At 54.9% G+C, this 27,152-nt stretch overlaps 10 protein-coding genes across 10 annotated transcripts; 5 read left to right on the top strand and 5 right to left on the bottom strand.

Moving 5' to 3' along the window:
- Window positions 1-1,008: 1,008 nt before the first annotated feature.
- On the bottom strand, window positions 1,009-2,761 carry EV422DRAFT_75386 (uncharacterized protein). Its single transcript, XM_053074365.1, has 6 exons — window positions 2,603-2,761; window positions 2,460-2,539; window positions 2,297-2,359; window positions 2,159-2,229; window positions 1,951-2,083; window positions 1,009-1,854 (listed from the first exon to the last, which is right to left on the bottom strand). Exons 2-6 carry the CDS (start codon window positions 2,487-2,489, stop codon window positions 1,147-1,149), a joined length of 1,005 nt encoding a protein of 334 aa, XP_052925270.1. The 5' UTR covers window positions 2,490-2,539; window positions 2,603-2,761; the 3' UTR covers window positions 1,009-1,146.
- A 1,067-nt stretch (window positions 2,762-3,828) lies between these two features.
- On the top strand, window positions 3,829-4,725 carry EV422DRAFT_496733 (Josephin-domain-containing protein; the record flags this gene model as incomplete). The annotated part of the gene is made up of 1 exon (XM_053067897.1): window positions 3,829-4,725. One exon carries the CDS (start codon window positions 3,829-3,831, stop codon window positions 4,723-4,725), a length of 897 nt encoding a protein of 298 aa, XP_052925271.1.
- A 785-nt stretch (window positions 4,726-5,510) lies between these two features.
- EV422DRAFT_75294 (uncharacterized protein) lies at window positions 5,511-8,008 on the top strand. The gene is made up of 4 exons (XM_053074364.1): window positions 5,511-5,625; window positions 5,696-7,232; window positions 7,412-7,626; window positions 7,709-8,008. Exons 2-4 carry the CDS (start codon window positions 5,770-5,772, stop codon window positions 7,735-7,737), a joined length of 1,707 nt encoding a protein of 568 aa, XP_052925272.1. The 5' UTR covers window positions 5,511-5,625; window positions 5,696-5,769; the 3' UTR covers window positions 7,738-8,008.
- A 1,017-nt stretch (window positions 8,009-9,025) lies between these two features.
- Window positions 9,026-10,337, top strand: EV422DRAFT_75546 (uncharacterized protein). Its single transcript, XM_053074367.1, has 3 exons — window positions 9,026-9,357; window positions 9,415-10,108; window positions 10,170-10,337. Exons 1-2 carry the CDS (start codon window positions 9,261-9,263, stop codon window positions 9,930-9,932), a joined length of 615 nt encoding a protein of 204 aa, XP_052925273.1. The 5' UTR covers window positions 9,026-9,260; the 3' UTR covers window positions 9,933-10,108; window positions 10,170-10,337.
- EV422DRAFT_75507 (uncharacterized protein) lies at window positions 10,051-11,660 on the top strand. Its single transcript, XM_053074366.1, has 3 exons — window positions 10,051-10,108; window positions 10,170-10,241; window positions 10,310-11,660. The coding sequence occupies exons 2-3, from the start codon at window positions 10,230-10,232 to the stop codon at window positions 11,225-11,227; spliced, it is 930 nt and encodes a 309-aa protein (XP_052925274.1). The 5' UTR covers window positions 10,051-10,108; window positions 10,170-10,229; the 3' UTR covers window positions 11,228-11,660.
- Window positions 11,661-14,793: 3,133 nt separating this feature from the next.
- Window positions 14,794-16,202, bottom strand: EV422DRAFT_531299 (uncharacterized protein). Its single transcript, XM_053070458.1, has 3 exons — window positions 16,180-16,202; window positions 15,159-16,109; window positions 14,794-15,067 (listed from the first exon to the last, which is right to left on the bottom strand). Exons 2-3 carry the CDS (start codon window positions 16,101-16,103, stop codon window positions 14,969-14,971), a joined length of 1,044 nt encoding a protein of 347 aa, XP_052925275.1. The 5' UTR covers window positions 16,104-16,109; window positions 16,180-16,202; the 3' UTR covers window positions 14,794-14,968.
- Window positions 16,203-16,369: 167 nt separating this feature from the next.
- On the bottom strand, window positions 16,370-17,244 carry EV422DRAFT_567982 (uncharacterized protein; the record flags this gene model as incomplete). Its single annotated transcript, XM_053072600.1, has 2 exons — window positions 16,370-16,515; window positions 16,587-17,244. The coding sequence occupies 2 exons, from the start codon at window positions 17,242-17,244 to the stop codon at window positions 16,370-16,372; spliced, it is 804 nt and encodes a 267-aa protein (XP_052925276.1).
- A 1,063-nt stretch (window positions 17,245-18,307) lies between these two features.
- EV422DRAFT_567984 (uncharacterized protein) lies at window positions 18,308-19,850 on the bottom strand (the record flags this gene model as incomplete). Its single annotated transcript, XM_053072601.1, has 6 exons — window positions 18,308-18,355; window positions 18,472-18,893; window positions 18,963-19,040; window positions 19,103-19,244; window positions 19,355-19,446; window positions 19,535-19,850. The coding sequence occupies 6 exons, from the start codon at window positions 19,848-19,850 to the stop codon at window positions 18,308-18,310; spliced, it is 1,098 nt and encodes a 365-aa protein (XP_052925277.1).
- A 1,425-nt stretch (window positions 19,851-21,275) lies between these two features.
- Window positions 21,276-25,269, top strand: EV422DRAFT_496968 (P-loop containing nucleoside triphosphate hydrolase protein; the record flags this gene model as incomplete). The annotated part of the gene is made up of 9 exons (XM_053067914.1): window positions 21,276-21,437; window positions 21,505-21,835; window positions 21,916-22,262; window positions 22,305-22,529; window positions 22,602-22,857; window positions 22,923-23,501; window positions 23,575-24,223; window positions 24,288-25,030; window positions 25,100-25,269. The coding sequence occupies 9 exons, from the start codon at window positions 21,276-21,278 to the stop codon at window positions 25,267-25,269; spliced, it is 3,462 nt and encodes a 1,153-aa protein (XP_052925278.1).
- A 169-nt stretch (window positions 25,270-25,438) lies between these two features.
- Window positions 25,439-27,034, bottom strand: EV422DRAFT_75911 (uncharacterized protein). The gene is made up of 5 exons (XM_053074370.1): window positions 27,012-27,034; window positions 26,817-26,950; window positions 26,617-26,746; window positions 26,090-26,536; window positions 25,439-26,004 (listed from the first exon to the last, which is right to left on the bottom strand). Exons 2-5 carry the CDS (start codon window positions 26,846-26,848, stop codon window positions 25,609-25,611), a joined length of 1,005 nt encoding a protein of 334 aa, XP_052925279.1. The 5' UTR covers window positions 26,849-26,950; window positions 27,012-27,034; the 3' UTR covers window positions 25,439-25,608.
- Window positions 27,035-27,152: the final 118 nt, after the last annotated feature.

The following is a 27,152-nucleotide window of genomic DNA, read 5'->3' on the forward strand; positions in this document are numbered from 1 at the left end:
GTATATTGTCAAAAATAAATGACAAATCAGAAAGTCCTTACTCTCTTCAGATGCATGCCGTAGACATGTCGGGAAGCTGGTAAGTACCTAAAGAACAGTGTCAAATGGCTTCATTTGTCGTTGTCACCTCGATGATATCAGAGCCTCGTTTTCCGGGCTCGCGAACGTCCACCTCCATGGGCGGAGTGCGAGTGCCAAGTGTGTCCCGACTTACGTTCCGATGCTTGCTCACTTGGTGATGCTAACGACGCTACCCGGCACGCCGAGAACCCGGGACACATGTAGCAGCTATGCGCTTCCATCCACATCCGCCGGAAACGGTACCGATATGCGTTTTGCCGGCTGAAAATTCCGTCAGAAAGACGCCTGGCTACTCCGTTCACAATGTGCCTGCGGAATAGTGATAATAATGGCGGCGCGACCATTAATTGGATGGAAATAGTAGGTCACTGGTCGATCGTCGAGTTTGCCGTTACTCGTAAAAGCTTAGATTGCGCCCAGTTGTGACGGCTTCACTCTCCTTGTCAATAACCAGTCAAAACTCTGTCAATTGGAGCTCCATGAAAACTCTACCACAAGGAAAACCTTGTTGAGCGCGGTCATATCTGATGTATGTTACGGATGCGGCGGGTGTATCGTAATGACTGAGAAAGAGACGACGCATCGGAATCGTCGGATACGCACGTTATCAAAGGGAATATTGAATGTGAACTGGCGCACAGTTCTTTCAATCGCAATGCAGATGTAGATGCGATTGCAAACATTGCTGAACGGAATAGAGGTCGCCGAAGCCCATGGAACGGCAGTTGGACTGCAGCCTGGTCTGACATGCGTGGTAGTGCTGCCTCCGCTTCTGGGTGCTCTTCTCATCGTGCAGCCCTCCTTCCACTCTGTTTCGTGATATCATATTTGCAATATGTGAAATACAGGGGAATATGCTAAAGAACTAGGATGTGCACCCGTGGACTTGCCGGTAAGCCGACTCCAATACATCCAGACGGGTAGTTGCAACCACAGTAGCTACCAGTAAAAGGTAGACCGAAACGGAAAGGGGGCGTTGCGCACAGGCTTGAGTCGTAGGTTTTCCCACGGTGCACCTAAGCGACGATGTGCATACAGCAAGGTACTATAGCAGCTGCACCCCATCTACTTCCTTGCCCTCTTCTTGGGGCTCGCAGCTTGAGGCTCAACCTCCTCCTCGTCGTCGGCCTTAGCGGCACGGGTAGTGCGCGTACGTTTCGCCGGGGCAGTCTTCGCCGGAGCAGGCTTGTCTTTCGCTGCCGCGCCGCGTTTAGCTTTGGGCTTCGCTTCTTCCTCAGGCTCGGAGCCGGCGTCGCCGTGGTCTTCCTCCTCAGTAGCCTTCTTGCCTCGAGGTGCAGCTTTGGCCTTTGGAGCGGCCGCCTTGCGAGTTGCCTTTTCTTTCGGTTTGGGTTTCTCCGCCTCCTCCTCTTCCTCGACTTCGCTTTCGGCTTCTTTGAGGGTAGCCGCTTTCTTCGGGGCGGCAGCTTTCTTGCCCGCGGAAGATTTGCGGGACGTGACAGGCATTTCGTTCTTTTCCACATCATCTGTCACATCTTCACCGTTTTCTTCCTTCGGGGCGGCTTTGGCCTTCTTTGCCGCCGCCGCCGTCTTTCGTGGAGCAGCCTTGGCTTTTCCTTTTCCTTTGGGCTTCTCGTCTTCTTCTGTTTCGTCTCCGGCTGCCTCTTCTTCGTCGCTTCCAGCTTTAGCTCCTTTCTTCTTGGGCGCAGCTTTCGCTTTCGAGGATGTGGACTTTGCCGCAGGTTTTTTGCTTTCGGCTTTGGCGGTGGTACCATTTTCCTCATCGCTCGCATCTCCCTTCGCTTCCTTAGGTGGCTAAAGAGAGCAAAGAGAAGATCAATGAGCCACCCGTGCACAGTCAGGTGCGATGCCAAACAACAGCCTTCGCGAACAGAAGATTTGCGTATATACCATCTCGCCGGCCTCCCATGCACTTCGGACCATCTCCTGATCTTCTTCGGTTAACGAGTCGAAACCATTCAAGGCTTCCACATCATCGACTTTGGCTTTGAGATTTTGCAAAACTTTCGTAGTAACACAACCCCTATTGGGTGATACGTCGTAGACAAAAAGGTTAGTTGCTACCCCGATTTCTGCCGGTTGTAGATAAGTCCCATACCAGTGTCTGAAGGTGTTCATGGGTGTCCCGTTCTTCGCTTCGAACGACGTTCCTACACGAAGCTCCCCTTTCTGCAATAGTACTGCTATTAGATATCTTCAGACGTGGGGCCACTCCTTGGAAAACATTTCAAGTTACTTTGATGGTGGGTTCGGTGCAGGACTTGCCTGCCTTGCACTTTGCCCTTCCTGAAGACGCATACTGTAGAAACGGCGCGCGAGTTAGAAACGGCCTCTTGGGAACAGCACGGCCGGTCTCGCACGTAGCCAGAGCTGCCGAAACGCCGTCCACTGCCACTCACCTCGATAAGGTATTCCGTGTTGTCGGCCATGCTCCGAGATAGGCCCCGAGGTAGCGATGTGAACGAAGGTTTCAGGTCTACTACGTATCCAAGTGAGTGTGCGGTCCTCCACAGTCAAGTCACGCAAAGCCCAGAGTCCCCACCAGATTATCCCACGAGGGACTGACTGTTGGGGGTGACGCGTCTCTCCAACAGCCTTCTCCCACTGCACCACAAGGTGGTCGGTCGGCCACAGCGCAGAAGGACGTATCACAGAATTGTATCGTGTGCAGCACCGAAGGACGTGGGTCTTCCACTAGACTTCCCCGTTTCCCATGTGGAAGTGAAATTCCGAAGGCAAAGCCAAATCCCGAGGAGAATGCCATATCGCACAGACTACGACCCACCACAACCTTCGCACGTCGGCGGCCGGGTTCCGCCATTCTTCTCGGTACATACTCTGAAGGCGTATGGCCTCTCACTTGCAACCCAGGATAAACGTGTATCGTTCGCGGTTCTGTTTGTGACAGTGTTACTTGGCTACCTCGCCACAGTCGCCGTCTTCAACATATTGAGGGGAACACTTATGGCCGCTTGGAGGGGGGTTAAAATCGCTCTGATTGTCACTTGTGCGCTGTATGTCTTCATTCAGTATGAGAGCTGGAAAAGCGGCAGGAACCGTGGAACGCGAGGATGAAGCGGCCTACGAACATTGTCTGAGGACACCGAACGACTGCATGTCCCGTCAAGGGGTCCAGCTCTCATCATGGAAGAAGAATTTGGAGCAGTCAGCCCATCAACGTAGGAGGGCTCAGTGAATCCGCGGGCCCGATGCCGCTCGCTCCTAGAAAGGTAGCAAAGTGAAGGGTCCATGGAAGCATGAGAGCACATCTTGCAAGCAGGAACACGGGTATATTATCCAGGGCTGGCTCGATCGGCTGCTGAGATTACGACCGCATATAAATACCTTATAGAACCTCCATTTTTGTCAGGACGTTAGATGGAAGGATGTGGATTTGTTTGCGGAAGGCCGGGGTGTCATAGATTGTATAGAATTCAAAATTATATGTAAAGGTTACAAGTTCATCAACACAGCCCCTCCTGCGGGACCGTTTCCCATCCCCGAAAAGTCTAATCAATTGAGCCGCCGGGCTGAATCTAAAGATATATGGAACGAAAGCCCAATTTAGTAGGTGCGGTGCTATTCGCCACGGAACGGCGAAACAGTGGGAAAACAGAGGATTAAGCAAAGAGGATTAAGCAAAGAGAAGTCAACTCACAGTCGCAGGTATCTTCCTGCTCTCCTACCGGTCTCGACCATCACTGCCGCCGGTGGGAGAGCAGGAAGAGGCAGTAGTGGAAGTCTGTTGGCAACAACGGCCACTAAAGCATGGAACAAAATGACATCGTGATAAGTGATTCCTCAAGGAAGGGTGGGACGCTTTTGAGCCTCGAGGTATATACAGTACGTCGGTCAAGAAGGAGAGCCAACATTGCCCCCATCTACCATGAACGACAGCGTCTTGCTCTCTGCGGTTTGCACGCCTTGAACAACGCGCTACAGGGCCAGTATTTCACCCAAACCACCATGACGGCTTTTGCTCAGGAATTGGACGCGGCGGAGGCGTCCCTTACAGGCACTGTTCCTGCCGATCCCAGCCACAACTGGGCTGCTCAGGGAGATTTTTCCGTGCAAGTCTTGGACCGTGCGGTGAGGTCTCTTGGCTTGCAGATGAACCGCTGGCAGCATCAGAGTGGGACGGACCCTGTCCACGACTCGGGTGCGATAGTAGTACATTCAAGGGCCCATTGGATGGCATTCAGGAGGATCAATGGGTCGTGGTTCAATCTCGATTCCCTGCTACCGCAGCCAGTTAGTATGACTAATGGCGATTTGGTAAGTGGAATGATGCCGTTCCCTCCCGTTGGACAGGCTCCTCATCTCCTTCTCTGTTCCAGAGCGCATACCTTGCTCAACTGGTTGCTCCACCCGCCACTTACAACATATACACTATCAGCGCGGGTACCGTGGCCTTACCTCCTTCACCCGCTGACAATGTTGCTGTTGCTGGTCCGATTGCCGCGGGTCCGAGTACCGCAGGTCCCAGTACTGCTGGTCCGAGTACGGCTGGTCCGAGTGGTGCCGGCAGAGGATCTCGCGGCGCCGTTAGAGCTAGAGGATCTCGCGGGGCTGGTCGAGGAGCTCGCGGCGCAAGAGGATCGCGCGGTGCTGGTTGAGGAGCTTGCCCGTATTACATGTACAGCAACACAACACAACACGACATAGGCGCGGCGCGAAAGTGTACGCTGTTGGTTTGCCGCCTTTCCCCTGGCCTGATTGGCTTAGGAACGTCGCCGTGGCGGCTTTGACTTCGACACTGGTGGCTTTGACTTCGACACTGTCATGGTGATTTGCCTGGGGAATGGAGTGTACGTGAGTTAGTTGGGGGCAAAGTACGGTAGGTAGGTCGTCACGGGGGCATGGGAGCGGGTTTTCGAGGTAGAATGGCAAACGAATCGCGAGACTGCCTCTATTGGCTGCCTCAAGCGATCGCGAGTTGATAGCGCTGTGGACGAGTGTCGCTGCATCTAATTCTCACCATGGTGTTGCGGACCGTCCCGTTCCTTCCAAGTAGATGCGCGGCGTGGAGGTATGCCCGAGGTTACCTGAGCGCAAGAGAGAGAGAGAGAGAGAGAGAGAGAGAGAGAGAGAGAGAGAGAGAGAGAGAGAGAGAGAGAGAGAGAGAGAGAGAGAGAGAGAGAGAGAGACAGAGAGAGAGAGAGTGAGTGAGTGGGTGAGTGAGTGGGTGAGTAGGGATCGGGGGCGAGAATGGCGCTCCCATTGTACCTTGAAGAGGACGGTTATGATTGCAGCGGCATGTCGACACCGGCTCGCCTGCTTTTCGTTCGAAAGGACCCTGAAGAAAAAGTCCACTTTGGAAAGTCACGCCTGCATCTCCTGCATGGTACGTACCCCGCAGTCTGCCCCGCAATGCAAAGCTGGAGGGACTGTACCAAACAACCCTCTAACCTCTAACTGACCTATACCTTACTTTATCAGCCAACTACTATACCCCCCGGCGTCAACCTACAAAGCCGCTGCCCATGCCTGCCGATGTTCACCTTCGCTGTATGGTGCCGCCGTACAGCCAGATGCTTCTCGATCGCTCCCGCCCGTGACATTACGGTCAGTCCACTCGAACATTATCTCCAACCACATTCCATAACTCCAACTTCGATACCCGGCTCTCTGCCAGCAACGATACCCCGCGAACCCGGCCTATATACTCTATTGCTCTTGCAAGCCCATACCGCGTACCTCAGCAAGGCAATGTCGTTCTTCAGTAAACGAACGCACACGAGGAGCAACCCCGACGTGAGGCTCCTCTCGATCGTAACGGGAATCTACGCGGATAACAACGGGCCGGACGAAGCGGTCCGGTTTTTGGAAACTTTCAGCGGCAGAAGCGGCACGCGGCCCGACACACACTGCTACAACCAGATCTTAGCCCACTGCGCGCGGACAAAGAACGTAGCAGCATTCCATGGAGTGGTGCAGCGCATGCATCACGCCGGCATGAACCCGAATGTATTCACGTACCTACACACGATGCAGATTTATGTCGAGACCGGGGACGGCGCGAAAGCAATGGAGGTGTGGGATCAAGCGAGGCGGATGGGATTGACGCCGCGGCGGCAGATGGACCGGTTGCTTGTGTCGGCGTACTTCTTGGAAGGGGATGTGAAGGGCGCAAGGAGGGTGTTGCGGGAGGCTGCCCCATCTCAGCGGATGTACACGGTGGTGATACAGGGGCTTTTGCGCTCTGGACTGGATGAGGAGGCGTTCGAGGTCTATGATCAGATGATCGAACACGGATTCGAGCCCAACGCGGTCACGTACACGATGCTGATGGATATCTACGCCAAACGCGGCGATGAGGACATGGTCACAAAGTACTTTGACGAGATGGTCACCAGCGGACACCAGCCCGACGCCCATACCTACGGCGTGCTGATATGGACGGCGTTAAGGGTGCAGAGGTCGTATGATGTCGTTCTCCAACATCTCCGCGCGATGCATGCAGCCGACATTCCCCTCAACAAAGTCATCATGGCCACCATCATCGACGGCCTCTGCAGGCTGGGAATGACCGACGAAGCCCATACCCTCCTCCACGCAATGGACCCCCACCTCAAATCCCCCTTGGCAACCACATCCTACATCCACGCAACCCTCAAATCCTACCACCTCACACCTACCGAAATCCGCCACCTCATTTCCACCCTCCCGGACACACCCACAACCCTACAAATGGACGTCGTAACCTATACAGTCCTCATCACCGCCCACACCCGAACCCGTCAACACCTCCCCTTTGCAACCGTCCTCCTCAACGAAATGCTCGCACGGAACATTCAGCCGGACGCAGCAATATTCAACGCCCTCATCGCCGCCCACGCACGGCACGGCACCACCGAATCCACCCTCGCCGTGCTTACGCAGATGGAAGAATACGCCGTCCGACCCACCGTGGAGACGTTCACGACCCTCGTGTGGATGTACAACCGCAACGCCTGGTCTACACCCACCGATCTCACCAACCTCGACACGGCACTCACCAACATCCGCACCTGCCTAACCTCCCACTCCCCGCGCGTCTCACCCGACCTCCGCCTCTTCACGACCCTCGCCCGCGCCTACGCCCGCCGCAAAGACGGCCCCACCCTCCGGCGGCTCATCGGTGAGATGACACATCTGGGGATAGAGGCGGATGAGGGGATGTGGAGGTTGTTGCTTGTGGCGTGTGAGGGGGATGAGGGGGCTGTGGGGAGTGTGGCGCGGGAGATGGTGGGGAGGGGGGTGAGGATTGGGGAAGGGGGCTTGCGAGTGTTGGGGAAGTGGGGGATGAGGGTTAGGATGGTTGAGGGGGTTGTGAGGGTGGTGGGGAGGGATGGGGGGGTTGTGGGGGGTGGTTGATGGCGAAGAGTGGAGTACGATTTAGGTCCGTTCTGGATACCGAGACTCGATTGTGGACATTTGCATCATCGCCTGGTGGAGTACGACCTGGTTTTCAAGATACTCGGCTGTGGACGTTATCGCGGGAATGCATTCACACATTCATCAGCGGGTCACGCCGGATCGTGCCTCAACCCTCACGTCACACTCGAAAACCCCATTTCGTACCCAGTAAGTCTATTGGATTATCGCATTGGCGGATCGCACTTTCTGAGCAACCAAACCCCTAATCAATGATCTCTCGTTTCACCAGTCGCCCAACCGGGATCCGAGTCGGTATAAGACCACGCCCCCAGATGTCCTGTAGATAGACCGCGCCTCAGATCCCCTCCACCCCCCGAATCCGCAACCATGGCGTCCCCGTTCATCTCCCGCCCCCCGACATCGGCCGCTTCCCATCACCCCCAGTCGAACACAAACCACCGACCGAGCGATGGCGAGATACATCCCCCGCCTCCTGCGATATCCGTATATGTGCATGTATAATGTATATGGCCTGGCGAAACGCGGTGGGAAAGTGAGATTGGGTTGTTGGGAGTTTCGGCAGGAACTGGGGGGTTTTTTGTGAAGTGGGAAAGCTGGGATTTTGGCAGATCTGCGGGGATGATCAGGCTTGAGTGGGATCTCGAGGTTGGGGAGCTGGGGATTTTGCAAAAGTCAAAGACAGCAAACATGTCTCTTCTCTACCCAGTTCGGAACGTCCACACTCAAACGTTCGAACGTCTCGATGCCCAAAAACGTGGTTATATTCTCGATCTATGTACATTCCGGAAAACGGTGAGAGAGCTGTATCTCCTGCTGCTGTATCTACTGTATCTCAGCCCCTAATACAGGTGATACCTAAACCTGCGGGTAGACGCCGTAACTACCCTCATCAAGCGGTTCCAAAAACCCCGTCGCTGGTCGGGTAATCTGTCTACGAACGTGTGCATAGGCTGCTGCCTATTATCGTCTCCTCCCCTGAATTTGGCAGTGTGTTGCGTTGAGCGGGTATTTGCGTCTATCGACGTTTTGTCTGCCGGCCGCTTCGACCGAGGAGGCGAGAACTGGCCGCGGGGAAATCTGGCAGAGACGCGAGTCCTAGCTCCGGTTGAAGAGCGAGGATTGCTTCCCGAAGTCGTCGGCAGCCCGCCAGATGCACAACCGGTGCTTCGACCGGTCGTCGATGGAGGAAGTCTTGATTCGCACCCGGCGGTGCCGAACCCCTTTCCGCGTGCGGAGGGCCCCTTCCTTATCGGATTCGGGTGAATGAAGCGGTCGTTTCCCTCTGCGGATGTCCGTCCGTCGCGGGATTCCTGTTCGACGATCGCCAGATTCCTGGCCAACAGCATCATGTGAAGGTCCGGTGAATTTTCTTCTCGGTCCTCGCGTCAGATCGACCAAGTTCGGGTCCGCCCTTCATCTTCCGCTCACCCCGCTGACGCCATCCCAGAGCTTTACCCGTCTCAGAGAGTACCAGCAAGCATTGCGCCCGTTCGGAACAGGGATCTGCCAGCCACCACAACCCCGCGCGCCGTCCTCTTTGTTTGCCATCCAAAGGTGCTTTGGAAACGCTGGGAGTGTTCAGCGCCGATTGGACGCACCGCGGCGAAAGCTTTAGGGAAGAGGATCATCGATGCCGCATTCGCTCATCGCTGGATCTTTGTCGACTCGGGAGTTTCTAACAACACCAGAATAACCACCCATCCAAGCTACTCAGCAAATGCACGGTGCTGGTCTTCACGCGCAATCAAGCCCCCGCCTCCCGGACCCTCCGTGCTGAACGCCGTGGAAGAAGATGGGTCAGTTGATAGGTTGAAGCCCTAATGCGAGGCATCATCGGCACCATCATCAAGACCAACATGCCGAAGCGGAAGCGAACGCTCGTCCCACCCCTGGTGCTGGGCCAGCTTACCTATTCCCGTGAGTCTTTGCTGTCTTGAATTCGCCTTTTATCTTGCGTTGAACAACGGTTTCTAGGCTACTGGCAAGACATCCCACCCGCCCAATATGATCCAATCACGTATGCCAGGTTTAGAATCGGAACAGAACCGTACAAAGTTCACACGGAGCGATCAATTGTACAAAGCTTTAAGAGAAACGTGGGAATATTGTCTCGTGGACTGGGAGCCTTTTCCCATCGGAAAAGTGCGGAGAAAATCCTCAACAAATCCAACTTAAGTAGAAATCCTTTCTGGTCCGGCTGTCACCTGTTTTTCTGGAACGAAACACCCTCCACCCCACATGCAGGCCACTCGGGCTCATGCAGGTCCCCGTGCTGGCCACTCGGGCACGCGGGGACCATTGGGAATAGTGGGCAGGACCTGCCTAGTGAGTCTCCGCGGAGTCTCACGGTCCTGTTTAGGGTCCTTCATGCATGTTATCAGTCTGGCTCCAGGCCCAGGAACTGCGTGGGCCACTCGGGCTCATGTAGGTCCCTGTGCTGGCCCTCAGGCACGCAGGGATCACCGGTTCTGTTCAAAGGCCAGGAAGCATGACAGATTGCGTGCACGGAGGTCGTTCCTTCTTTTATACATCGTGCTAACCCGCTAGTCTCTTGTTAAAGGCAAGCGATTACTTCGGCGCTTTGTCTACATGGCTTGGGAGCCCGGAAGCAACTACATTGCAAACACTAGCGAAAGTGCAATCATCCGCCGAGCTGATCTCGGCAAAGGTAATAGCAGCTTCAGCATTTTCAATTTTCATGCGCATGTATTTTAACACGTCGCGATCAGACTGCCGAAACACATAGTGCCCTGGTTGCATAGCAAACATGGACCGGCTGTCTGGAAACAATGCAGAGCGAGGTAGGTGCTTGTACAGACACCCAGTCTTTTCATACGGGCCGAAATAACCTACTCCTGCTGCCGCATAGGATGAGGAAGAGCAACCCCCGTTTCCAAAGAAGCAACGGCAATTAACTCCACTTTCCTCAAGCTCCGATGAACATGAGCCTTTCTTTGACGTGACTCCATTGACTGACCTTCGGCCCAGCGCTGTTAGTGATTTGCGTCAAAGTCAACATATTGAGTCGCCCGACAACTGCCACCAAACTTCACATGCACCGTACATTGATCAGTTATGGAAACTCGCTGAAATTCTGGGAACAAATCACAACTTTTACCAGCGACAACGGGGCCGACATGCCTTAGCAAAACTGGATTGGAGCTGCGTACCGGAAGAATTGTACAAACAGGCGGGACTTCCCGAATTGCCAACCGAAGAAAGGCCTGCGAAGCTCCTACCAATGATAGACCTCAACACGGTTTCGCACATTCTCAACGAGAACTCAACAACGGCGCCAATCATCCCGGTACTGGTCGGGTTGCCAGTTGTAGGGAGGAGTCTGTTAGCTCGTCTGATTCCTGGCCTGTACCGCGCCCACTATTACATCGATTCCCTGACAATAATCTCAATAGTTTCAACAATGGTCACGTATTGCCCAACGCCGGCGAGAGGACCTGGAGCCAGGCCGTCGGAAGCACAAGTCCGCCAATTTTGGGCGAAAATCTTTGGCAAGGCCGTTTCATGTCATACAGCAACGGTCAAGTTAGTGATGGAATTCCAACATCAGCTGCCTGGACATTCCGGGGAAGGCTCCGCCAGGGGGGACATTGCGTTAATTGCATCTGGCTACGACGGTGCCTTCTTCGCGGGATTGATTGCGGAAGTGCAAGTCAACGGGACCGAACGCCACAAAGACAGTGTCGTGGTCGTTTCCGAGGCCGTATTCGAACTACCCGTGCCAAAGGTCTCGTATCATACTCGACCCGGTACTTCCCGCGCTGCGTGAAGCCGGGCACTCTCTTCCAGTGGCGCGACTGGAAGAGAGTGGCGCGACTGCGGGCGAGTATGATACGAGACCTTGGCACGAGTAGGACGCATACTAGCAAACGCGCGGGGGATAACAACTTCCGAAGTCAACAGCATCAAACTGTATGTCGTGCTCATTAATGGCTTACATGTGACGTTCTCCACCATACGCCCTATCTATAATGAAGCCGACCGGAGCCTTATCTATCTACAAGACGCCGCGGTACGCACATTCGAGCTCGGACCAGCAGCGGAAAGGATCCAAGATGCTCTGGATCTGATTGTCTTCCTGCGCACTACAATTATACCCAACAATGATCTTAGAAAGCGGCTTGTATCGCGGGAAGGTGCAGCGTATAATGCAGAGCTCATTTCTGCTTTGCCGCAACTTCCGGTCCAAGTCGCGGCTTCACGTACAGCTTCCGCAGTGTTCACTCCAGTGAAGAAATGTGGTTAAGCCATATGTATAAATGTTATAAATGTATTTATGTACAATGAAGTAAATTGCGAAGCCAATTTGAGAAAATGTGCCCTAGCTACCTTGCAACCATCAACCAAATTCTCTCGCGCGTGCTTCCATTCCACACCAATACACCCTGAATTCTCCCCGGCCGAGAATTCTTCGTACCGGTACTGCGTGAGATGAGTGTCCTTGGGGAGCGCCAAGATGTAATCACACTTCTTTGGACCAGGATCCGATTTGCAGGTGCTGCTGAGCGTTTCCGAGTTCCGCACAGGAGCCAAGGCACTAGGCCGTTACATGTTCCTTATACTGTATGTCCCAGTCAAATCCTTCCCTTTCTGCCTTCCCTTCACACTTCTCACTGATACCGGATCTTCCACCTTTTAGTCCGGCCTGTCCTACCGTAGCCATGAGGCCCCATGAGGCCCCATGAGTGGTTGACGTACTTCTCTCGGTGTTCGTTTTCAGTCAGTAGTGTTGCGTCGCCTATTATCCCCTCCCCTCCTCTCATATTTGTCGTCATGTAGTCGAGTTTGGGAATTGTTCATACCTCGTAGATTTGATCCTACTTTTACTCCACCTGCTTCACCCTTCGACTCGGTTTGAGAAATGTTTATGGCTCAAGAAAAAAGACACATAGAACAGACAGAGAATCAACAGATTGTAGAAACCTCTAAACCTGTCTGTTCGGCTTCACGCTCTGTCGAGGTCAGTCTTGTCGACCATGTCAGATTCGAGACACTCGAGAATATGAGCCACTTAGACCCAACTTCGTGTGAGCACGGGTCGCACCGTCCCATTTTCGATTTTGCACGATCGCTACTGTCGAGGAGGGAGTCTCGCCGTTATGGTAGTAGATATAGAAGCTATGGGGTTTTGGCCTATGGGTATGCGTAAATGATCCCAGGTTTACCGTTGATGTGGAAGGGCTGGCAATCCTCCAATTAGCTCAGCGTGAACGTCGAAACGAGACCCGCCACTACTTTCTGGAGCTGTTTTCCATCTGCGCGACATACACCTGAAGGCTCCTCAGGATACCGGAAGCAGGGCTTCCTAGCAACGTTTAACTGACACTCGCCAGGATTTTTTGATGTGCGACCTGGACCATGCGACACCTGAGTTAAGCACGGCTTACTGGCCATTGATAGCTTCGAAAACCAGGCAGTCGAATAGCACGTCGATTCACCCACCATGTATCGACCGCACTCACAATCGACGGCCCAGCTCTACCACGTAAGTCACTGGACTGATGCATGGACACCGCCATCTTATTGGATCTTCTGGTACATGGCCGCTGAATGGCGCCCATCGTTGATGTGGTTCGTCGGAGAGACGATCCGGCGTCGGACACCCTCGCTTTCATCTTCGATGTGCGACGGCGGCCGATTGACGGCATCTGTTCGCAGTGTGGGATTGCAGCTCGAATCTGTTGCACCGGTGATCGTATTCAGTGCAGGCAAAAAGGATGTATTCGGCCTCAATTTCAAAATATGTACATAAAATGCGCTCGCAAAACAGATATCAAGCCAAGACGCCGCCCCTTTCGCAACCCACATCTACATCTTACTCTTCACACCCCCAACCCCACTCCCCGCGCTCCCCCACTCATCCCGATGCATGGGGTCCTCCTCGGTAACCAATTTCGGGTGCTGATTGTTCTGCACCGCCTGCCTCCCCGTCGCCGCAGCGGCCTCGTCGGCGGATTTGGGAACGATGCCGCCGTCGATTTCGGTGCGGCCTTTGAGTTTGGTGAGGTCGGCGGCGGTGGTGGAGGACGGGGATGACGAGGGAGAGTGGGTTGCAGGCTCGGCGCCCGCGGCGTTGGGGCGGGAGGCGAAGGTGTCTGGAGTCGGTTTTGTGGGGGATGGGCTGCGAGGAATTGCGGGGATAGATTAGATGAGAATGCAAACCCCCCTTTTCTCCAACTGGCATGCCCAACTTGCGCAAAAGCTGGGGCCCCACTACACCTCACCTTTTGGCGCTCGGCTTGCCACTCTTGTCGAAATCCGTGGACGCGTCCTTGTCCAGCCCGCCGAACGTCTGCTTCCAGGTGGGTTTCGGAGTAGGCATGGCTTGTGTATTCGTGATCTACGCGTGGTTTGGATGCTTGCTGGTGGTGGATCGAGGTCGGATTGACAAAGATCGTGTTTCTTTTGGCCAAACGGTGATATCCCGGTCCCTCTGAGTGGTCTCGGGGGTATTTATGCAGTCCACTGGAGTCCAGGAATGAGCACCTTCCCCCGGCATCAGCCCCCGATGGTGAAAACAAAGACCTGCACTTGCTTGTTTTTCCCTGCGATCTGCAGGTGATGTCACCAGCGACGCACGGCCATTGGGGGCATTTTGCGGATCATCTGCCGAATTTGGAATTGACGCCAAATATCGACAGCGCGTCTCCAAACATCGACAGCGCGTCTCCAAATATCGACAGCGCGTCTCCAAAGCTTCAAGGTCGACGTTCAAACTTTCTTGCAGCTCAATGAGGATTGAGAACGGCGATGGGCGACACAACACGGGGAAATTTTGCCTACCGCAAGAGCTTTGGTTGGGTTGTGAGGAGGGGTGGCTGGATGATTTCCGACGCCCCGATATGTGTCGAGGCGTTCATATTGCCCTGCCGCCACGCGTCCTCTGCACCCAGTGACAGCTGCTTCACTCGAAAGGCGGGACGTTCGCCATGTGGAGGCAACGGAGAGCGGTAACCGGATGCGTCAATATTACATGTTATGATTTTCACGGGAGCATGCATTGCCGGGCCTGGAGGATAGAGGAGTTCTGCAAAGCCGAGGGGATGTAGTCCGCACCAGGCGATCGCCCAGGCGGGTAGGGTGAATGGAAAGGACATGGTCGCCAAGCTCGATGAATTTGTGGACGATCTGGCCGGAACCAGTAATTCATCTGGGATTGCTGTTGGTAGCCCACGGAACCATTTCTCACAGGAAGACTGTTCGCATTCGGAGCGGGGGAGGTGTATGCTCCATTGCTACCTCTCCTCATCCATTGAACTCATGAACTACGTTCCTCGTCCAGAGCATACAGTGATTTCAGTCTCCATCACGCGCACTTGTGAACATTGACATTGAGAGCAACAATTTTCATTAAGATAAATAAATAATAAATATAGTAAATAAAAATACAAAAACACAAACACAACGCCACTCGCGCCCCTAGTACCGCCCCTAGTACTGTACATCGGTATAGGAGAGCGATGTTGGGCATGCGCGTAATGTTCTCAACAATTCACCGTGGTACTCGCGTTCAAAAGCGCACGCTCGGAGCCCCAGGGCACGGCCCCGCAGGGACACCGGTCATCGCTTCGGCGGCAGTCGGCGGGCCAAACACAGGCAGCCCCACCCCCTGATTATGGGAAATGAGAGGAAACAGATGCAGTTAGCAGAAATCCTTGTGATTCGAAGAGCATGAGGATCTGAACAGTGATTCAACTTACCGGAAAGCCAACACCCGCAAAAAACGCCGCCCGGGCATCGAGCACGGCGGCGGCTGGTGCAGCCGCACCTGCGTACTGTTGCCGGGGCTGCTGGTGAGGAGGGGTGGTGGTGTCGGTGGTGGTGGGGATGGTGGTGTGGGGGTGTGCGGGGGTGGAAAGAGGAGGAGCGATCGCTGGCGCCCATCCCCCTTCTGGATGAGGAGGAGGAGGGTCCGGCGGCGGAGGAGGCGGCGGAGGAGGAGGACGACGAGGACGAGGAGGCGGAGGGACCGGCGGCGGCGGAGGAGGACGACTACGACAATGAGGGACCGGCGGCGGCTTTGAGGTTTGCATTTGGGCCGTCATTGCCGCGAGGCGTCGCTCAAGCTTGCGCGCCCTCTCCGCAGCGCGTAGGACCTGGCGCTTGCTCAGCTCCCTTTTCGCGACGCGCCCGTCGCGATTGGCGGCTTGGGAGTCCGTGGGCAAGCCGGCATCCGAGTACCTTGGCCCCGCGTACGACTTTGACCGCCGGTCTTTCTTGGCCACGGTGGGTGAGTGTGCGGTGAGTGGGCGGAGGTTTGGGTGGAGAGGGTTGGGTGGATGGTGGGGGTGTACCCACCGAGTCTCCAACCATACGCTGGTGTGTACCCACCCCAAAACGAGCCCAGCCGTTCCCCACGAAAGCAACCAAACGTTCACAATCTGCCACTTCAGCTCCCCTCTCCACAGCGCCTGTGGCAAGGCCAGCAGCTGAACATCCACCTTCTTCCCCGCCTCCAATGACGCCGAAAGCAGGCGGACCATGGTGAGAAACCCGACGGATCCCCACATGGACTCCCCGATGGGGACGTATAGACGCATAAGCGTGTACACCATGGCTGCAAGGTGAACAGATCCTTGCCATTCCACAAAACGCAATGCGTGGAAAGGATTTATCCGCCAGCCCCAACCCCACATATGACCCATCTGACGCTGAAGAAAGAGGTTGGTGGTGAATTTTCAGAGCCGTCAGAGGTACTACGAAAACTGAGGAACAACATACCAGCGCTCCCCTCACACCTCCCGCTTTCGCACCCCCCCCCCCCCCCCCCCACCACCCCCACCAATCGTCTCCCAACCGACTTTCCAGCCAAACCGAAAAGTCCGCGCATCCCAAAATGCATCGAGTATGTGTTTTCCTTCCCTTTCCCGACTTTGATAGTCCCCAGCGCCATCCGTCCCTCTTCGATCTCCTATTCGCTGTCATTATTGATTTGGTGATGTCTTCCTGTGGTGAGGAATGTGAATGAGACCTTCTGACCGGCCGATATGAATAGTGCGGGGGGTTGAGAAGCGGGTGCGCGTGACGAGACGGCGCAAGTCGGCGGGGTCGGGGCCGCTGGATGAGGAGGCGTGGGTGGGCAGTTGTGACGAGAGTATGGAGGCGATCTCCGTTGGGGGGCGGCAGACGCCCCAGTGCCTTGGCCGCGAATCCTTGCGTGTCAAAGTCGGGCGTCGCGGTGCGCTTCACCTCCTCCGCGTTCGACTCGATTAGTGCGTTTTCCATCTCGGCGTCAATGTCGATGGCAGAGACACCAGCTCCGACACCGACATCCATGTATCCGGCCTTGCTGGCACCAGCAATGTTTCCACAGCTCGCGAGACCGCTGGAGCATTGCTTGTTGACCGCGGAGAGGGCAACAGATTCTGGGTCTCCGGCATCGAGCGCACCCATACGCGACGTGGTCACAGCGGCTCCGACACCGACATCGATGTATCCGGCCGTGATGGCACCAGAAATGTTTCCGAGACCGCTGGAGCATTGCGTGCTGAGCGCGGAGAGGGCATCAGATTCTGGGTATCTGGCGTGGAGCGTACCCATAGGCGACGTGGCTAAACCGTTCTTTGGCTTCGCCGGTGTTAGGTTGTCGTGTCCGTAGTTGTACTGCCCTTCGTTGACGCTCTCGCTGATCTTCTCATCGTTGCAATTGCCGTCGAATGGAGCCGTGGCGTGCTTGCAAGGGGGGAGGCTGTGGTGGTGCGGGGCGGGGAGTTGCTGTGGATGATGTTGGGACGGGTGGTGTCGATGCTGTTGCCTCTTCGACTCCTTCATGAAGGCCGCGAACATCGATGCTGTTGCCTCTTTGACTCCTTCATGAAGGCGGCGAACAAGAGGAACCGTTCGGTATCTTCTTTGAAGCTGATGGCAAGCCACTGTGAATCTGTCGGAGTAGGAGGGATAGCTTTTCTCGACCTATTGGTATCGTGCCGCATATCCGGGAATGCGGCGGCAGCTACGTGTGGAGATGTCGGTTCGTATGCGGCGCGCGAGATCAGGCATCATCGTTTCGTGCGACACTTCAGATAGATACGGCGGTCTATGTTGGTTTGGCGGCATGTACATCATCGCTTGTGGATGCTGGTGTGGTGCGGGCATTGAGTACTGTGGTGTAGGATCTGGCATGCCGGGGGTCCGGGATCACAGCAACCATATGAACCGTTTCCTGATGTGCTATATGATCTTGGTAATTGTATGCAGGAGGGGCCATTCCTCGAGGTATTTCGGACGCGAAATTTGCCACTGGACCCAGCGGAGCAGGATGCACAAATTCCTTTGGCCGGTCAGGTTGAATATCGTGTCATGGCAACGGATGTTGGTGGTGATGCTGTTGATGCTGGTGCTGATGCTGGGGATCGTGGAGACTGATATGCTGTGATGGGTTCGGATGCAGTGTTAGTCCTAGGGACGCTAGTGTCGCACTCAGAGGCGTCAGCTCGGGGATGACGGCCAGGGTATCGTGGGATGAGAGCGTGGTAGGGTGGCCGGCGAGGTTTGCGGCGAAGTTTCCGTCATCGCCGTCGTTGTCCGTCTCGGCGTACTCAAAGTTGGGTGGCATCTTGTATGATGCAGAGGAACTGAGATGAAGCGAATGCACGAAGCTCGGAGGTATGGAATGAGTCTGGAAGCTAGTGTTAGGTGTCGAAGTACTAAGATCGTACAGCGAGCGTACGGTAGAGCTCACCCTAGCCCTAGCCCAAAGCGACCCGCATCACCCGGTAGAAGACCTTGCTTGCTCATCGGTCCTTGGTAAACCTGGACTGCACTTAAGAAACATATGATGAACTCAGATGAACTCGGGAGTTGTGTTCGATGAGCTTGCTTGATCACTCTTAACGAGTACATATTCAGCTTAGACCATGTCCAGCACTGTGTTGAGAGCGTTCACATCCTGTTCGGTCTAAGGCTACGTCATGTATATCGCTGATACGCCCTCGTCCAGGCTATATCAGGGATGGAAGCCGGTATGAGTAGGGGTCGAAAGTCACAACGAGAGAACGTCAAAGAAAGATGTACCTGCGGATCAAGACGAAAAAGGTTGAACACAGCTTCCGTCTTCATCTGCAACTCCATGAGATTTGTTTCCAGAGTGCGCTGGGTTTCCTGCTGTTCTGAAAGATCCGTCGTATGCTGCTGGCCTGAGACTTCTTCACCCTGTTCCAGAGCTACGATACAAGACCTGGTATTGGCGAGATCCACCGTTTGCCGGCTGAGCGTGGATTGCTGATCAAGCAGTTTGGACCTAAGACCCAGATGGGTGAAGTTAGAAAGCAGAGTCACATCACGCAGGCGGAGGTGGTGCGTGATGTGGCTCTGCTCCTTAACTTCGCCGATCTGGATCTTGTTGCTAGCTATGCCATTCTCGAGGGTTTGAACAGTTTCTTCGAGATGTTGCGCCCGTACACCGTTTGTACCATGTACCGTCCGTGTCCTTGGATCTGGAAGAAGAATCCAGTAAGAAAATGGAAGGACGATGATGACAACGAACCGACGATGGTGAGACTAACAGTCAGTTTTCGAAACGCATCCAGCAATTGCGAGTGCCACGTGAATCTCATCCTGGTAAAACTCATCCAGGGCGGGATCTGGGATATGGATGTCAGCCCATGTATTACGAAAGTTGAAGACGATGCATGATACATCATACCTGCATGTTCGTAATCCACAATGAAAGGGGACGGGGACGGGGACAGGGTTGAGGAGGGCGTTGATGGGGATGGCGGGGGCGGGGACAGCGGGGACAGCGGCGACAGCGGGGACAGCGGGGACAGCAGGGCAGTAGTAATCCACTGAAACGTACCGAAATGACCGCTCCTTCTTGATGTCTCGACAGAACCAGAGGTCACGCTTGTTTAGATCAATGCTGACGATGTTTGGAGCATCCCTTAGTTGACCGAACAGATGACTGGATTCGAGATTTGCGCAGCGGGATAGCCGAAAACAGCCGCATTCCACGGCGCTCATAGAGGCGTGAGAGCTCACAATAGGCACCTGTGACGAGGCAGGTGCGGACCATGATTAGACAAAAGAGGAAGCCGCGGGGGGGGGGGGGGGGGTAAATATACAGGACATAACTCACCTAAATATGGCATTGCGTCCACCGCAAGGCTGTACGCAAGCGGTTCATCCTGCGGAGGAAACAGAGCCCATAACTCGTCGAGGACGGTCCGCTCAAGTCGTGTGAGGCGCGCAAACTCTTCTTCGGTTGGAAACTCTTCAAACGTCGCATACTTTGCAAATTGACGGACACGCTGATAATACTGTCGCCGCTGCCCTCGGTTGGCTCTGGCTCTACGGAGATGCAGTTCGACTTGCTTCAAACCAATCCTGTCGTTGACGTCCCTGTCCGTCACGGCGGCTAGCTGCGCGCCCCAGTTAACCGAATCCACGGTCATATGGTTTTCAAGACGTCGCAGTGGCTCGTCGTCGGAGTGTAGGCCCGGCCGTTTGGAGCTAAAGCCTTAGCTTCAGGAGAGCTACAGTATTTTCACCCGACTCGGTGCGCTGGCGTTTGCAGCTAGGGCCTTGATGATGAGGTGGCCTGTCTTCCGTTGCCGCGGTGTTCTTTCCAGCTTCCTTAGACTTCCATAACCTTGTAGTTGGGCTGGCCCTGAATGAAAGCCCACCACAACGTCAGAGGGGTTCGACGATGCAGCAGCCATCCCTCAGCCATCCCTCAAGTTGGAAAAAGGCAACGGTTGAAGCAGGGTCTCCTTCAATAGTAGCGAACGACCCCTAACCCCAACCCTTCCCCTCGTCATGTGGCGATTGACGTACTGGAACGCTGGAAACCCACTGGGCGATATCCTTTGATTTGCGGACCTGCTGAGCGTACATACCAGCTCGATGTCCCCCAGGACACATCGTCAATGTCAGGATCGTACTGTAAGCTCGAATCTCGTCGTGCGTTGGAGGCGTTGGAACCGCGTCCGCGCCTGCCCCGCTTGCTGCGGCAGACTCGTCATTTCCGACAGGTTGGAGCGGGCTCCCTCGGGTGGTTGAATCTCCAGATGCGGATGGCCTCATTGGGACTTCATGACGACCATTGTTGTTGCCACCCGTTAGAGCAGACGGTGAGGGCACTGAGGGATAATCAACAGGTCGAGGTCGCGGCAGGCACCTTGACGGGTCGCTAAGGAATTTGTAGTAGTGCCGGAGTCTGTGGTGTCGCTTGCAGCAGGTGACTCACGGGCTATTCCACAACGGGGCGGAATGAGCGCGTGCGCTGTTCCACTCTTCCACTCCGGGAACATTCCGTCCCACCTGCAGGTTCACAGTCCGCACTGTTGCCCGCTGGGCCAGAGACGATGACGGTGCACAAGTAGGACCAGTGCCTAGACTGGTACTTAACCAGGTGCCAGACGCCAGTGGATCCACCTCCTCCAGTCCACCCCCCTATTCCGCAGCTGGTGCCCGTCCCCCACCCACTTTGAAGCAACATGACCATTACAGACACTCGTCCAACTGTTCCCGCCGCTGGCAACCGCAACCCTCTCGGCGCCGGCGGTCTCTTCTCGCTGCTTACCGTATCGTGGCTCAGCCCACTCGTTAACCTCGGCTTTGAGCGTCCTCTCGAGCTGGAAGATGTCCCGCCGCTCGGTCGAGGTCTGCAGGCCGGCCCTCTCGCTTCGAAATTGGACGTCTACTGGGACGAGTTGGCCCGTTCTCAGGGTAGCAGCAGCAGAGGCACACACAAACCGCCGAGCTTGTTGTGGCATATTGCCAAGGTTGCGGGAGGTGCATGGATGCTGTCAGGTGTCGGCGTCACTCTCGCCGTGGCTTGTGAGCTAGCAAGTGCTGTCATTCTGCAGCAGCTTGTTATGGTCCTTGCTCCCCACGGCTCGGACACGTTCGTGTGGATCGACTCGGCTGCGACTCTCGCCGTGACCCTGTTCTTGCTGCAACTGGTGCGCTCAGCGGCACGCTCGCTGAAGTCTTCCTTTGATATAGTGGTTCGACTGAACTGCCAGTCTCTGCTGACGGTACGCCATTATTGAATCATTCGATGAGACATTCCGATCAGTTTCCTAACATCCGTCATCTCCACAGGGCGTTATCTACGAAAAAGCCCTCCGATTACACTGCTCCGAAACGCAAGAGTACTCCGAGGGCCGCGTCATGAACATGATCAGCGCGGATGTGAAGGACATCTTTGCCTCGGCTTCCGATCTGCATCTCGTCTGGCTCACTCCGGCTCAACTTGTGGCGACGCTGATCTTGCTGAATCGCTTGATTGGATGGTCTATGTGGGTCGGTATTGGATGCATGTTGGTCCTCATGACCATCTTGATGGCGTTCGCTCCGGTTTACGAAAGATTTTGTGAACTCTTTCTCGAGCATGAAGATACCCGCCTCAATAAGATCCGCGAAATGCTTTTGGGTAAGAGCGTGGGCAACGGGGTCCTCACCAGAGAGTCGCTGGCCGTACAGGCCAACTCATGGCTTCCCGTCCGCTTACAGGTATCCGCATGGTGAAACTCCGCGCCATGGAATCAATCTTCGCCAATGAAATCAACAGCATGCGTGACAAACAAATCGACGCCCTAAAAAGCAAAGTCGGCGTCAACACCTTCGCTTGGACATTAACAGCGCTCATCACAATCATCATGCCAGTCACGTCATTTCTAGCGTTCGCTTCTCGATCGGATGGGACGTTCTCCGCAAGCATCATCTTCCCCGCGCTGGCGCTCTTCAGCGCCCTCGCTGAGCCGTTGAACTTTTACCCGGGGATGTTGACGGATGTTTGGAAACTGCGGGTGTCGTGGGCCCGTGTCGCTGGGTTTTTGCGTGCGCGTGAGGTTGATCCTGTTCGCAAATCGGTGGACAGCGAGAATCCGTATGATGTTGAGGTCGTCAATGGTACATTCACTTGGGCGGCGGCGGCAGCGGATTCCGGAGAACCATCCGAAACGGATCCGTTGCTATCATCTGAAGCCCGTCCTGCTCCCATCTTGAAGGGCGTCGACGTCTCCATACCCTCTGGAGCACTGATGATGGTTGTTGGAGCAGTCGGCTCAGGAAAATCGTCGTTCCTCTCTGCGTTGCTGGGCCATATGGTTCAGATATCTGGCGAGGTGAGCTCGCAAACTGGTTTTTTGGGCGCGCCCACTCGTACCAACGCTTACATAGGATGTTACATCTTACAGACAAAGATGAACGGCTCGACCGCTTACGCGCCTCAACAGCCGTGGATTACTACAGGGACAATCAAAGACAACATCGTTTTCAACGCAGCCATCAACGACGCAAAGCTCAAACAAGTCATCGAGGCTTGCTGTCTGGAGAGTGATTTAGGGCAGATGCGAGCCGGATTGGAGACCAGTATTGGAGAATTGGGCGTGAATCTGTCAGGCGGGCAGAAGGCCAGGGTGGCTTTGGCTAGGGCTGGGTATGCGGATGCTGGTATGAGTCGTGGTTTCCCGAAAAAGTTTCAGTGTGGCTGCCCTACTGATCTGAACCTCCAACAGATATCATACTCCTGGATGATCCGCTCGGCTCGCTCGACCCGGTCGTCAGTCGGGACGTTTTTGCGAAATGCATCCAAGGGGTACTTGCTGGCAAAACTCGAATCCTCGTTACCCACCAGCTCCATCTCCTCCAACATGCGGATCATATTATTGTCTTGAAGGAGAACAGTATTGCGGAGCAGGGCACGTACACGGACCTCATGGCAGCAAACGGCACTCTTTCCGCCCTTGTGAAAGATCATCAAGTGGACGACGCCGCACCAGCTTCTTGCGCACCCGAGATCTTCAACGCTGAAGACGTCCCGGAAGCTTCCGCGGAAGGAGACGACGACTTCCAAAAAACCGAATCCCGAATCCGTGGCCGCATCAGCAAAGCCCATCTAATGGCGTACATCCGGTCCATCGGCGGCTGGAAGATGGTCAGCGTGATTCTGATGTCGGTGTCTGTGAAACAGGCGGCGTCTGTTATGGCTGCTGTTTGGCTCGCGTGGTGGTCTGAGAAGCATTTTGCGGATTTCACACAGGGTGATTATTTTGAGGTTTATGGAGGGTTGGCGGCTGGGCAAGCTGTTTCTATCAGTACGTATCAGTTTCGGCTTCTGTTTCAATCGTTTGCCCGGTTCCGAGGATTTATCCCCCTTACTTCCTACAGGTCTCTTCCTCGTCGTGGTCTACTACGCCGGGTTCCGCGGCAGCAAATACTTCCACCCGGCCGCCCTCCAAAACATCCTCAGGTCGCCCCTCTCCTTCTTCGAACGCGAACCCATCGGCCGTATCATGAACCGCTTCTCGGGCGACCTCGACACTATCGACGATGACCTACCGTCCGAGCTACACCTCTTCCTCACCAACCTCTTTGACCTCCTCGGCACGTTCGCCATCCTCACCTGGGTATCCTATTGGATCGTCGTCATCGCGGTTCCCATTGTCGCGTGCTACTGGCACCTCCAGCGGAGGTATCGCCCCGTCGCGCGTGAAATCCGCCGTATGATGGCCATCCAACGCTCTCCACTCTTCGCCTACATCTCCGAATCCCTCGCGGGCGTGAACGTGATCCGCGCATTCTGCCGCGAAAAGGATTTCATCGCGACGCAGAGACGGCATTTGGACGCGAGTTTGGAGGTGAATGTGATTCGTGCGGCGTGTACGGTGTGGTTGGAGTTTCGCTCGGAGTTTCTGGCGTCGTTTGTGACGTTGGGGATGGCGCTTGTCGGGGTGTTGTCGGAGGCGGCGGCGGGGTTTGTGGCGCTGGCGTTAGTTTATACGGTGGCGTTGAATACTAGTGTGCAGGCGTTCGTCAAGTAGGTATCTCTCATTCCTCCTTTGAAGCTCTGGTACCGTTCTCACACAGCTTACTCCCATCAGGTCAAGCGTAGATCTCGAAGCAGCCCTCGCGGCCGTCGAACGTCTCTCCGAATACGCCACCGATCTGATCCCCGAACCACCTGCCAACCTACCCACCGATCCCACATCAACCGAGTGGCCCACCGAGGGCAAGATCGTCGTAACGGACCTCAAAATTGCATACCCCAGCAATCCCGACGCACCTGTTCTCAAAGGTCTCACCCTCATCATCAACCCAGGCGAGCATATCGCAGTGGTTGGACGTACAGGATCCGGCAAGTCGACATTCATGAGCGCCTTGTTCAGGGTCGTTGAATACACCTCTGGTTCAGTGACCATCGACGGCCGCGATGCCAGCACTCTCGGTTTGAATGTCCTACGTTCAAGTATCCAGATAATACCCCAGGACCCGGTTCTGTTCGAGGGTACCATCCGCTCCAACCTCCTGCTCGGGCATGCAAACTGGACCCATCATGCGTCCATCACCGATGCCGACATCTGGTCCGCAATCCGGCGCGTCGGGCTCGGCAAAATGGTCGAAGACCTCCCCGACAAGCTCGACCACGCCGTCGAATCCGGCGGTCGGAGTCTGTCATTCGGTCAACGGCAGCTGATTTGTCTTGCGCGAGCGTTGCTTGAACGGCCGAAGATCTTGGTGCTGGATGAGGCGACGGCGAGTTTGGATGCAGAGGCGGATGCGATGGTGCAGGATGTTATTGCAAGGGAGATGAAGGGAGTTACGGTTATTTCTGTTGCGCATCGACGTGAGTTTTCTTTTGTGTTGGCGAGCCCCATGTCGATGTACTTACTCGCCCCATTTCCCTTTCGTTCAGTGCACACGATCGCAGGCTTCGACCGGGTCCTCGTCCTTGACGATGGTGAAATTGTCGAATCAGGAACTCCCACGGAATTGCTGAGAAATTCGGAAACTCATTTCAACCGTCTTGCATCCGCCATGGGCATGGCGAACCGTGAGGCGTTGGTGAGGGCTGCACAGGCGTAATGCGTGAGCAGGACTTGCGTCTTTTTGCGATCTGCAGTCATAGTGAAAGTCGGTGGCGTTCATCATCGTGCTGGAAGGTTGATTCGCGTTTGACATTGATATATTTATCGGACCCCGTAGAGTACATAGATCATATAGATGTAGAGAACCTTAGATCTGGTCGTAGACTGTTTCGCATGTTCATACGACCTTGAGATTCGTTGTCATTTCGAAACAAATGGAAGAGTGAACCGTCTATACGCAGTATGTGCATGTTCGCAGATATGTCACATAGGGACTTTTATCCCAAATCCGACTCGTCGAAACCCGACTCGAGCGTCACAATTCTGATACGGTCCATCAAACGTCCAATTCTTCCTCCGATGCAGGCGCTAGCGCTGCCGTTTTCAGAGGCGATTCTGCGCGAGACGCCATCGACCGCGCTTTGGATGTTGCACCCCTCCCTCTCGCAAGATCCAGCTTTCTCACCCACTCCTCAAGCGCCCTCTGGCTTTCCATTTGCACTCGCAGTCGTTCACCGCCCGGCAGTTGCAGCAGCAAACTGTTGTCGGTCGTATCCGCTTCCACGCTAACGCTGTCGATGACGTAGAATCGTCCCTCTTTGGTGTCGATGTCGGTGAAGTCGATGTAGTTCTGGACCACTGATATCTGAACAGCTCGCCAGACGAGCGCAGCATCGGGTTTTACGGGGAGGTATTTGATTTTCTGGTAGATGCTTTGCGATTTTTGAGATTTCTACGGAAGAGTTTGAAGACCGACCAGATGAGATGATTGCTTTTTTGATGATGGCATATGTCGACAGAAGCCTATCCATACTCACCAAAGCAATCGCCTTGATTTTCGCTTCCATGGCGTCCTCGATCTCGCCTCCAAGACCGTAGAGCAGCCAAACCTTGTAACCAAGGAATGATGCGGTCATAGCAGCCGCAACGACAAACGTCACTGCGGTTCGCAGCGCGAATTGCGCGATCCCGTTCATCATGTTTGGAAGTAGAATGCCGGCGGACAGGATTCCCGTGATGCCCATGTTTGCAGCGTTCACCAGCAGCAGCCTATCTTCGAGTGCAGGAACAGGCCAGCCCACTTTGATGGTCTCGTAGGCGAGCTTGCACGCCGTCAGCAGGATTGTCCCCGTGATGATCATCAGGCAAGTTATGAAGCCGATCTGCTTCTTTTCGGTTCCCCAGCAGATCCAGAAGCGATCTTGCGATGCGTATGTCAGTTGGGGAGTCGGCGCCTCCACGACTCTCCATAGGGCAACCAGAATCTACATCGGAAGGAGACATAATGTTATGCGACGTGATGAAAAGATGAGTCCAGCGTCCGCCTGCTGCATTGGATACGTACGACGAAAAGAACTAGTGTTGCGGCAAGTGCACTCGCTGTTACTTTCTTGAAAGCCATAGAGAAGTCCGTCCCTAAGGCCATCTTATTCTTTCGTCGGGTATAATGTCCCCATGATTTGAGCATAAGACATCTGCGCGGCAGAATGGGTGAGCAACACCAACGCGGTTTAGCGGTACCTTCGAAATTAAATGCGAACTTACGAGGATGTCAGCCCGAAGGAGCAGGGAAGCATCCATATCTGCACCCGGCATGATAACGCAGTTGGCTCTACGGTGTCGGTGATCGGCAGTGCGAAGAGGCAAATGAGGCCGAGGGCTAGAACCCTGTGAACGATCAAGATACCTCGGATTAGTCATTGGCTATCCGGCCGGCAGATTCACGAGCAATCGACTCACATATTCAAGTTCCGCGTGGTGCCCTGAATCGCCTGTCCATTGCGCTTCATGAACAGCAGTCCCGCAAGCGCCAACACCGTCAGCATACAGATACCAGAGATCACGATGACCACCATAGATCCAGCGCTCGTGATTTTGGTG

Source organism: Fimicolochytrium jonesii (assembly GCF_025526975.1).
Source record: "Fimicolochytrium jonesii strain JEL569 chromosome Unknown EV422scaffold_13, whole genome shotgun sequence".
Taxonomy (NCBI): Eukaryota; Fungi; Chytridiomycota; class Chytridiomycetes; order Spizellomycetales; family Powellomycetaceae; genus Fimicolochytrium; species Fimicolochytrium jonesii.

Coding starts and splice junctions, on each gene's coding strand:
- EV422DRAFT_75911 (XM_053074370.1), bottom strand. CDS start 26,848: ATGCTTCCCTGCTCCTTCGGGCTGACATCCTC. Junction 26,537..26,616: donor CAACACTAGTTCTTTTCGTC/GTACGTATCCAA, acceptor CTTCCGATGTAG/ATTCTGGTTGCCCTATGGAG. Junction 26,005..26,089: donor AAATCAAGGCGATTGCTTTG/GTGAGTATGGAT, acceptor ACTCTTCCGTAG/AAATCTCAAAAATCGCAAAG.
- EV422DRAFT_75386 (XM_053074365.1), bottom strand. CDS start 2,489: ATGGCCGACAACACGGAATACCTTATCGAG. Junction 2,360..2,459: donor ACACGGAATACCTTATCGAG/GTGAGTGGCAGT, acceptor CCGTTTCTACAG/TATGCGTCTTCAGGAAGGGC. Junction 2,230..2,296: donor GCACCGAACCCACCATCAAA/GTAACTTGAAAT, acceptor GTACTATTGCAG/AAAGGGGAGCTTCGTGTAGG.
- EV422DRAFT_531299 (XM_053070458.1), bottom strand. CDS start 16,103: ATGGGTCATATGTGGGGTTGGGGCTGGCGGATAAATCCTTTCCACGCA. Junction 15,068..15,158: donor TTGCGGGTGTTGGCTTTCCG/GTAAGTTGAATC, acceptor TCCCATAATCAG/GGGGTGGGGCTGCCTGTGTT.
- EV422DRAFT_75294 (XM_053074364.1), top strand. CDS start 5,770: ATGTCGTTCTTCAGTAAACGAACGCACACGAGGAGCAACCCCGACGTG. Junction 7,233..7,411: donor GAGGGGATGTGGAGGTTGTT/GCTTGTGGCGTG, acceptor TTGTGGGGGGTG/GTTGATGGCGAAGAGTGGAG. Junction 7,627..7,708: donor AAAACCCCATTTCGTACCCA/GTAAGTCTATTG, acceptor TCGTTTCACCAG/TCGCCCAACCGGGATCCGAG.
- EV422DRAFT_75546 (XM_053074367.1), top strand. CDS start 9,261: ATGCGAGGCATCATCGGCACCATCATCAAGACCAACATGCCGAAGCGG. Junction 9,358..9,414: donor GGGCCAGCTTACCTATTCCC/GTGAGTCTTTGC, acceptor AACGGTTTCTAG/GCTACTGGCAAGACATCCCA.